This window comes from Amaranthus tricolor, chromosome 17, assembly GCF_026212465.1.
Source record: "Amaranthus tricolor cultivar Red isolate AtriRed21 chromosome 17, ASM2621246v1, whole genome shotgun sequence".
Lineage (NCBI taxonomy): Eukaryota > Viridiplantae > Streptophyta > Magnoliopsida > Caryophyllales > Amaranthaceae > Amaranthus > Amaranthus tricolor.
Window position 1 is genome coordinate 8,886,361 of NC_080063.1, and position 11,042 is coordinate 8,897,402.

At 31.8% G+C, this 11,042-nt stretch overlaps 1 protein-coding gene across 1 annotated transcript; it reads left to right on the forward strand.

The window, feature by feature from the left end:
• The first annotated feature begins 524 nt into the window (after positions 1-524).
• Positions 525-5,591, forward strand: LOC130803712 (pentatricopeptide repeat-containing protein At5g39350-like). Its single transcript, XM_057667912.1, is given in 4 exon segments — positions 525-1,192; positions 1,261-1,962; positions 3,326-3,472; positions 5,564-5,591. Coding segments are annotated over 4 exon segments (1,545 nt in total).
• Positions 5,592-11,042: the final 5,451 nt, after the last annotated feature.

An 11,042-nucleotide genomic window follows, 5' to 3' on the forward strand; every position in this document is an offset into this window, starting at 1 on the left:
AAATAAAAGATGGGTGTTTTTCAATTAATAGCATAAATTATTTTGGGTTTTGAATTAAAAAAAATTTCAAACAAATAGATGAAATTCATACCTTTAATATCAAAATATTGCCTTTTCTTGATTAAATTTTAAGCAATTGGAATATGGAGGAAATAGTTTATAGGAGAAAAAGGAAGTGAGTAATAATGTGAATGAACTAAGGGTAATTGGTTTAATTTATAGTGGGTAAATGAGGTTAGTTATAAGATTTAGAGAGAGAAATGGAAAGTTATTTGTTAATGGGGAGTTATTTTTTTTTAAATTTCTGAAATTTGTTTTTATAGATTTATTATTACTATTTTATTTATTTATTTATTTATTATTATTATTATTAAAGCGGATGTTACATAAACTGCTTCAATGGTTGAATTTACGACCTAATTTGAAAAACGTAGTACTTGCTCTATTGGAGATTTGACCAGATTCTCATAGCCTAGGTTTAATTTACATAATACTCCGATGAACCAAAGTTAAGGTATTGATGAATGGGTTATGGGTTCTCATTTTCCCTCCAATTTAAACACCCTTACCTCTCCATAGCACAATATGTATCACTCCTAGAAAGTTACACCAACACCAAATCTCTTCCCAAGATTAAACAACTTCATGCTAACATCATCACCTTTGGTGTACTTTTGATTTCTTCTTCAAAACGGTTCACTCTTGTCTCTAATCTTGCTTCAAGTTATGGGTTATGCAAACACGTCGCATTTGCACGTAAGCTGTTTGCACCAACCAAAATTGTTCTTTATAACGTCATTATTAGGATGTACTCTCAAAGTTATTCACCAATTGAGGTTCTTAAACATTATGTTGATATGCTTTATTCAGGATATCTCTTACCTGACAAGTTTACGTACCCTTTTGTTATTAAAGCATGTGGGGATTTGTCCTTGCTTAAGAATGGTGTGGTACTTCATGGAAGAGGCTTTACTTCTGGTTTTAGTTCAAATATGTTTGTGTTAAATTCTTTACTAGCAATGTACATGAATTGTGGTGCAGTGGAATTGGCGAAGCACACCTTTTATATGATGGGCAAAAGAGATATGGTGTCCTGGGTTACAATGATAACTAGGTTTGTGAAGAATGGGCGTGCTAATGATGCTGCAATGATCTTTGATGAAATGATTGATGTTGGTGCAGAATTTAATAGGTCAGCTGTGATATCAGTTTCAAACAAATGCTGAATGGTGCAGTAAATCCTGATGCTATTACTTTCAGTAGTCTCCTATGTGCTTATGCTGATTTGGGTGATGAACATATTGCTTTTAGCATTCACAGCTATCTGATGAAATCTGGATTGCTGTCTGAAACTGAAGTTTTGAGGGGTCTTATTAATTTATATTCAAAATGTGAAAATTTAGAGTATTCTTAGAAGATATTCAATTAAGTTTCATTGAAATACAGAAATGTTTCTTTGTGGAGTACACTGATAGCTGGATATGGAACACATGGGCATGGGGAAACCGCAGTCTGGCTTTTTAAGTGCATGATACAATCCGGAATTGAACCAAATGAGGTTGCGTTCACATGTGTTTTAGATGCGTGTAGCCATGCTAGTTTAGTCGAGGAAGGTTTTGAGTTGTTTAAACTGATGCTCGCAAATTATGAAACTAGTCCTAAGATATATCAGTATACATGTATGGTTGATCTTCTTGGGCGTGCTGGGCGTTTGCAGGAAGCTAATGACTTGATCTTAACAATGCCATTGAAGCCAAATCATGTTGTTTGGACTTCCTTGCTTGGTGCTTGTGTTATGCATCAAAATGTCGAGATTGGAGAGATAGCTGCTAAAGCACTTCTCGAATTGAAGCCAGAAAATCCGACCATTTATGTCTTACTGGCAAACATATATGCTTCAACAGGTAGATGGGAAGATGCAGAGGATGTACGTTCAAGACACGGGGACATAGTTTGGTTAAGGTAAATGTTATTTCGGTGCAAATGATAACTAAAAAGATATGCATTCAAAGAACACAATTAAATATGTTGGCATCAATATACAAAGGATTCCTCATAAATCCACTTTATTTGTTTCTTTTTCTTTTTATCCACTTAATTTGGTGTTTTTTTGTTTTATCAATATTTTATCTTTAGTATGAAGCACACTACATGAATTCATTTGATGTAAAAAAAATCTTTAAAATGAAAATGAAATACTTTCTTTGTCTTACCATATTTTTTTAATAGGCATCTGACAGAGAACAAAAAAAAAGGAGGCAAAAAGAAGAAGAATCATCGTCATCCAACTCAGTATATCCCGCTCATAGAATAAACTATGCACATACATGGTCTGGGAGGGAAGGACAGCAGCAGCTCATACCCATAGAGGAGAGCACTGCCAAAGGAGTCCCCCGGTAGACGTAGCTACACGTGAAAGATAAAAAGACCTATAAATAAAAAGTAGACCCACCTACAAAATAAAATAGAAGGGGATAAAAAAACTAATAAAAGAAACGAGAGGAGCAGGATGGTAAGAACACAAAGGGGTAATCTACGAGGGCATTAGTAATCTAAAACAAGGATATGACGCCTCCAACTACCCCTAACCCTAGTCTGGTCCTCGAAGAGGTTTAGCTCACGCAAGTCAACTTATATCTCACGCAAAAAGAATCATTAAAGAAATATCTAAATGAGATAAAAAGATAAGTAAAATGTATAAGTAAAACTTGATAAAATATAATTCAAAATTAAAAATAGATTCAGAGTAAATTTAAGAAGACAAACTAAAAAAACAAAAATTGAGCAAATTTTTGAAGATAGAGGATTTAGTAGTATAACTTTGAGATAGGAAGAATACATTTCAATCTTTCTTTGCTTTAGTTGTCTCCGCATAGAAGTAGCGAATTAACTTGAAGTTTATTGTACAAGTGATTTCGTTAATAGTCAAGTCTCATTTTGCAACATTTGTTTTAGTCAAGTCTTATTTTGCAACATTGGATTAAAAAGTTTTCACATTGAAATCTTAGATATTGCTTAATGAGGGATAGGGCTGAACAGAGTTTGGTCTAAACCGTAAACCAAACCGGACCAAACCGTAATTTAAATATTTGGTCTGGTCTACGGTCTAAATGTTCTGGTCCGATTTTTTTAATTAAAAAAAACAGTTTCCGATCCGGTCCCGGTTTTAAAATTTTCAGACCAGACCGGACCGGAAAATCGTAATGTTTTACAAAATAAAACGCTCTTTTATCTCGTTAAAGGACTAGAGTGGTAGTTAAGCAGTAATTTTTTGACTAAATAATTGTTTATTTTCTGCGACGATTAAACAAAATAAAAAATGTAGGCGTCCACAGCGACTAAAAGCAGACCAAAATTGGTATAATCTTAATTCTGACGCCGGATCAACAAAAATGGTGAGTACATCAGAGATAGTGAAGAAGCTGAATCTTCAAGCTCATGTTGAAGGTGGATTTTTCTGTGAAACTTTCAGGTATCATTCCGTTTTCCTCTCCAAATCACAGCTACCCCCTGAATGTATGTACGTCTTTTTTGGAAGTTGTTTTTTGTACATTTAGTTGAGATTTAGGATTTATTTTCTGGATACATGAATATTTGATTGACTTTGTGTCATTCTATTGTGATTAGTACATATTAAAATTTGTAATGTTTCGGATTTGGTGATGTATTTTGTTTACAGATTATCGTTTATCTTAGATTCTCAATAAAAAATACAAAAAAAAAAACCGTAGACCAGACCAAACCAGACCGTTCTAGCAATGTGCGAATCTCCAACGGAACTTCACAATTAGCAATGAGCTGCACTATCCCCTGTTTGTGAAACAACAAAATAGTACTTGTAATGAAAATAACTAATCACTGTCGTATGTGGAATGTGATTCCTGCAAATTTAGATAACCCAAGAATCGTACAAGAAAAAATAATATGATCTACGTACCAATAATTCCCAACTACAAGATACTTATAGCAGAAAACAAATCTTACCCTAGCCAAAAATTAAAATTGAAAATCTAGTAAATAGAAACAAGGACCAAAAAATGATATTGAAAGAAAAAAGAATTAAACTATAACCGTCGCTTTCTTCACGCTTTCAAGATTTGTGCCAAGACGGGTCGATAGGATGAACATGGCCCTTGAATGCAATCAAGGCTGGAGGCAAAGTTCCGAGTTTCCACATGGTAAGGTTTGCGTTCAAGTTCTGTAGAACGGAAGACAATAAAATCCAGATGTAATCAACACCCATTGCAAACAAGGAAAATTCTTATTACACCATCATATAAAAATTCCTGTATCATATTATCTTCAAAGTTCTTAAGAAGTCAACCTTGATTGTCCCTTAATACCTCAAACAATTTTTTCTTTTTTATCAAGGTAGTCCCAAATGCTTCACATTTCTATGAGTTCACAACTCCTCTTTGCATCTCAATCTAAATTTTTTCCCTCCCCAAACTTCCCCTATTTTAATGCGGCTAAAGATTGATCGTACTTTCGGATTATTATTTTTAACAACTTAATTCCAAAAATAAGCTTCGTGAAAACTTAATTCCCAAAATAAGCGTCCGTACATCCAAACCTAGCCCTGGAGTAAGTCGCTGTTACTAACAGCGACTTTAATAAAATAAATAAATAAATAAATTTTTTTATTATTTTATTTTATTTTATTTTATTTTAAGTCGTTGTTAGTAACAGCGACTTAATGCGTTTTAGGTTTTCAGTTCTCAGTTGCTTCCTCCCTACGAGATTAAGGAGTTCACCAATTAACCTTAAAGAAGCTGTTACTAACAGCGACTTAAGGAGTTGATTGGTCAACTCCCTAAGTCTCTGTTAGTAACAGCGACTTATGACTTTTATTTTATTTTACTTTATTTTTTTTTTTTTTGTCTTTCGCTGTTAGTAACAACGATTTACTCCAAGGCTAGGTTTGGATGTACGGACGCTTATTTTGGGAATTAAGTTTTTGCGAAACTTATTTTTGGAATTAAGTTGTTAAATAATCTTATTTTATTCAAATTTTCATCAATGGAGTATTATCAAAGCCCACAACTAAATAAAGTTGTAGACTGCACGGGAAAAAATTTGAAAATACTAAGAAGCTCATTTTTTTAAAAAAAAATTCAAAATAAGCTTTAGGAAATTTTAATTTTTAAAATAAGTGTTTGCTTGTTCAAAGCTGAGGCGGATATTTATTCGTTATTAGTAATAGCGAACAAAGAAGTCGAGAAAAGAAGAAGTCAAAAAGCCAAACATTCTTTGTTTGCTGTTAGTAACAGACACAACGAACGAAGGAAACCTTATCAAACAGGGTCAAACCATTGTTCATTGTTGGTTAACAGCAAACCGAGGGTTGACCCTGTTTGAGCATGAACATTTGTTTGTTGTTGGTAAAAATCGAACAAAGTAGCTGACTTTTTGACTTTTTTCTATTATATTAAAACTAGTCGTTTTTACTTTTCAAACTAATCGTTATTATGTTTGCTGTTAATAACAGTGAAAAAGTGTTCAATAACTACACACCAAGTCGCTTGTGCTATGTTTGTGAATAATGATTTCATTTGAAATATAGATTTGGCTCAAATTTTGTGTTTGGCTAGTAAAAAAAATTTTAATTTGGATTTGAGTCAAATCCACCATGGTTATAAAAAGTGATTAAAAATAAGAATTTGACAATAACTTTTCAAACCTTCTCATGCTCCGATCCATAGGGCACACAAGGAAAGAAAGAAATTATTATCAAGCTCGATAAAGAAAAAGAGAAGCTTAAAATCGATATACTTCACTTGAGAAAGGAAGAAGATAATAAAGGGTATAGGAGGTAAGAGACAGAGAGGTTAATGAAAAACATTTACGAAGCAATGTTAGGTGGTACTAGTTTAATTTCATGAATAAACTATGTAATTTGTCATCGCATTGAATGCATTATTATCAATTTGTGTCGCAATTTTGACATTATTTTCCACCGTTTGTTTTGATTTATTTGTAATGAATACACTTTTCTAACCTAAACAATGTCGTTATAGGCCAACGCACTATTCAAGGCGAAATGATTCATTGCCGAAAGTTCCTAGCACTTATAAGTTAAATGATTCACTATATCATCACCATCATCCTACCCAGTGTATCGCGCTCATAGAAAAACTATGGACAGGGTCTGAAGAGGGAATGACGGCGACAACTCATACCTATAAAGGAGAGCGCGGCCAAAGGAGTTCCCCTACTTGAGAAAGATAAAGAGACGTAACTATACAGGAAACATAAATTAAAAGCCTATAAATAAAATAAATAAGTAGAACTAACTACAAAATAAAAAAAAACAAAAAACTAATAATAAAAGAAACGAAAGAGGCAAGATGGCAAGAACACCAAAAGGTAATCTAAGAGAACATCAGTAGTCTAAAACATGGATATGGCGCCTCCAACTACTCCTATCCCTAGACAGGCCCTCAGAGAAGTTTAACTCATGTAAGTCAACTTTTATTTGCTCATCTCAAATTCTCCTGGGTCTTCCTTGACTCCTCTTACCCTCAGCTATAATGTTTTCTACCATCCTCAAAGGGCGGCGAAATTCTTTCTCTGCGCATTTCCAAACCACCTCAATCTACTTTTGCGCATTTTTCTAGAAATAGAGGCTACCCCCAGTTTGTCCCTAAACTCTTGGTTCTTAATTCGATCCATCAATGTGTGCCCACACATCCACCTCAGCATACGCATTTCTGTAACTTCCATCTTATGTTCAAAAATCTTCTTTATAGGCCAACATTCGGTCCCATATAGCAGATCAGGTCTGATTGTCGCCCGGTAGAATTTTCCTTTTAACTTGCTTGGGAATTTCCTATCACATAGCACCGCGGTGGTTGCTCGCCACTTGAGCCAACCAGGTTGTATACGATGATTTACATATCCGTCAATCTCCCCATCCCTTTGAATGATCGATCTCAAGTACTTGTACTTGGTCGTACTTTTAACAACTGCTTCATCAATGGACACCTCTGATTCACCTACCGGTGCTGTCCCAATAAATCACAGCGCAAATACTCCGTTTTCGTACGACTAATGCGCAACCCTTACCTTCTAAAGCTTCCTTCCATTCAACCAATATATTTATTACAATAAATAAATGAACCAATGTTTGTATCTTTTTCTTCAGAGTAAATGATGGATTGGGTTCTACTTGTTATTGGGTTTATTAATTTATCGTTGATCTTTTCTTCAATGTTTTAAAGCAATACGATATTATTAAAATTACACTTAGTCTATATCTAAGAATGCTTTGTATCTTTGTGTCTATTCTTCGGAGTAGAAACTAAAATACACATAATATTTTTGTTGTGAACCGCAGAATCATGGTTTGAGTTTGTTCAGGTAAATTAAAGTTATTTGTTAATTTAATAAATCATTCTTATGCGGCATGATTTGATATGGGAGAAATTTGAGTGTAAAGTACCTAATGGTTAATTAACAAAATTGTGTTTGAATTTTAGGTTTTAATGAAGTACTACTTTAAATCTAGTTCTATCTATTTTAAAGCTTGGGAGAGTGCTTACCTAGAACGCGACTTATCAAATAGTATTAAAAAATATATCATTTGACTTTTATTTATGTGAAAAAATTTTCAGGAACAGTATAATTATTCACGCATTTATCACTCAATTAGATAAATGGGTCTACCCGATCATATTAGCTTATTAAATGAGTTAGGATAATGTTAAAATTTTAAACCCGAAACAAATTTTTATAACTCATCAAATTAAATGAGTTAGTTTAGAGTTAAGTAAAATTTTTATAACATAAACTTAATTCATTTAATATTTTCATATTTTTTTTATAATTAATAGAAAATAAGCAACTCATAAATTAAAAGTTTAAACTGAGGTATGATTTAAAAGATAAGATGTAGTCATTGTTAAAAACTTTTAAACTGTAAACGAGTTCGGTGGCTTGAAATCAAGTTGATATGTTTTGTAAGAGGTCATGTCAGAGTTATGATTTTTAACTTAATTAACAAAGAGGGATAACTTCGTTTAAGAGGTTTCTGATCCATTTATATATGACTCAAATTCAAATCTTATCCTACCTGATCTTTCTAACAAGCCTACATGTAGGAGTTGTTTGGCAAATTAAATGATAACTATTGAATTTTAAATTGACTTATTTAGGGGATGTTTGGCAATGACCAGCTGAAAATGTTAGCTGTTTTTGTTGACTTTTAAGCAAGCTGAAAAATCAAAAGTCAACTAAAAAAGTCAATGTAAAAGCCAAGTACTAAACACCTCCTTGATATTAGCTATTTTTGTTGGCTTTGATGCTAGCTGGATAGGCAAGTCATTTGGAAAATAAAATTAGGCATTAAATGTTGATTTTTTAAAGGAAAAGTCAATAATAAATTTAAAAAATAGAAAGTTATAAGATTATTTTATGAAAGAAAACATAATTTATACGTAAAGAAATATTTTTGAAACTATATTTATTTAAATATCATTATAATTATAAATGTTAACAAAAATAGTTGAAAAATAACAAATGATGACTTCTTAGCTAGAGCTTTGTAAAATGTATTAATTTAGTAAGACTATAATTGATTGAGTGGAAATTTATTTTCCCAATTAAATTTGGAATAAAGAATATAAGTTTTTAAAAGATTTCATTACATTAATTCTTTAGATCAAATTAAAAATATTTAATATATTAATTGCATCAAAAAAAATTATACGTAAGAAATTATTTTAAAAAAATATTCTTATTCAAATTATTAATTTTTTTTTTTGCATTAATTTAAAATTAAAATCAAATAACGTAGTTTGAAACGACTCAAAATAAGCTCAATTTATTCATAAATAGTTAATTTATTTTATTTAATTAAATTGTAGAAGACCATTAAAAATCTCTTTAAATAAAATTAGATTAAATATCTTAGTAAGTAAGTTACATTGTTATGCACTTTAATACTTTTCTTATGATATTGAAAGTAGGTATTAAGGATAAGTCAAGTAAGCATTAAAGATAATGTAAGTAAGCATTAAAAATACGATAAGTAAGTATCAATCCTTAATGGATTGAGCTTGAAATACGTCTCTTAAAGAGACGATTTCTCAAAAGACTAGCTAATTTATTAATTATTGTGCATTACATTGACTTCTAAATTAGTATTAATAAAAAGAGGTCGAAAATAGAAAACAATAACTCCTTAGAGTCTTGTAATATTCTTTGAAAATTTTATTTATATATGATTTTAGACTAAACTCCGTAATGTAAGGAATTCTAAACTAATTAGATATAAATATTGATTGTTTTTTAAAAGAAAAGTCGATAAGAAATAAAAAAAAATAGAAACAATTATAAGATTATTTTATGTAAAAATAAAGGGAATATAACAAAACTTGGCTTTAATACATGCAGATGAAGGCGGCTAAACTCGGTTAGTTACACTTTCTATTTTTGACACAAAAATTCTGAGATCTTCCTAATTCCTAAATCATAGCATTGTCGGTTAGTCTTTTCCGTTTCTCCGAGGATCTGGGAAATGTTTTCATATATATATGGAGTATCGTTTAATACATTAAATCAAAAATTCATTTATTTGTTATCATTTTCAAGTTTGAGTCTCCTGCTGCTCTTCGTTGAATAGCATAAAAAAAATTCTGATTCAAATTTATTGTTTTGTTCTCTGGATTATTTTCTTCAAGCTAGAATCACCAAAATGGAGATCAACCCCATGAAAGACCATGAGCAAAGCTTGTCGATTGTAAATGAGCAAGCTATTCTACCTCAAAATAATACGGTTAAAGCTTCAAAAGACAGTACCAGTGAAATTCAAGTACTGGGTTTTAATGATAATCAATTAATTAGGAGCGAAGATTTAAGAGAAAAACCTAAGAAATCTATGCCTAAGCGGGGTTCATGTCATGTCCAACGAATGGGTGAAAAATACTCTTGCAATTTATGTGACAAACAGTTTAAATCTGTTAAAGCTGTTTATGGTCATTTGAGATGTCACAAGGAGCCAAAAAAGGCAGTGACTTTGAATGAAAGATTGAATGTTGATCCAATCTGTAAAAAGAAGAGATCTTTAAGAAAGCGTAGGACTTGTTTTAGTTCTTCTAATTTTAATAATCTTTCTCTGTTTAATTTGAAATCTTCATCTTCTATGAATGAAAATGATGTTGATGAAGAAATGGCAAAAGTTGCTGATATACTCTTATTGTTTGCTTCTCATGGGGTTGTGTTTAAATCTGTTAAATCTTCGATTGTTTTGAGGGAAACGGAATCTTCTCATCCTGGTCGCAAGCGTAAAATTGAAGAAGATGATCAAGGGCTGATCAAAACATTCAAAAAGAGAAGATTCAATCTAACACTTGTGTCCAACGGAGACGATGACAATGAAAATGGAACAACTAACTGTCAATAATGATCATAAATCTGATTTATTTTGCACTAAAATGAATGATGAAACCAAATTCTATGGCTTGCATTATGTGTGTAGAAAAAAAAAATAAGAGGAGAGCTCATTTAAATCTAACATTGAGTCAAATGATAAAATAGACGAGGAAGATATAGTAGCTGTCCAAGAAGGGAACAATCCATCAGGATAGAGGGAAGTATGTTGCGATGATGAGTTGATGCAACAGCATGTGGAAGAAGGAAAGAAGAATGGTGGTGATCATCGAAACTACCTCATACTAATAAATAGCTTATTGTTAACTCATCTTCGGAACATACAATTTATTGATTTTTTCATTAATTGTAGTGTAGTAGTTCAAGTAGTGAATGGAGATTCATTTATTAACAAGTAGGATTCTTTTCATTTGAAGCATAAATAAAATGATATATAATTGTTCTTTTTCGTATTCAAGATGTAGATCTAGTATTTTCATCTTTTTCGCTGATTTACTATGTAGTCTTTCTACGAATTCTTGATAGAATGTCCTACACTGACATGGTTCCTACTCTGTGCATTACACTCTTAAAACACCTCCATTTGCCATTATCTGCAAGCTTTAATAGTCTCTTTTTCCATCATAGTATAGTAGTTTAACTGTCATCTTTGT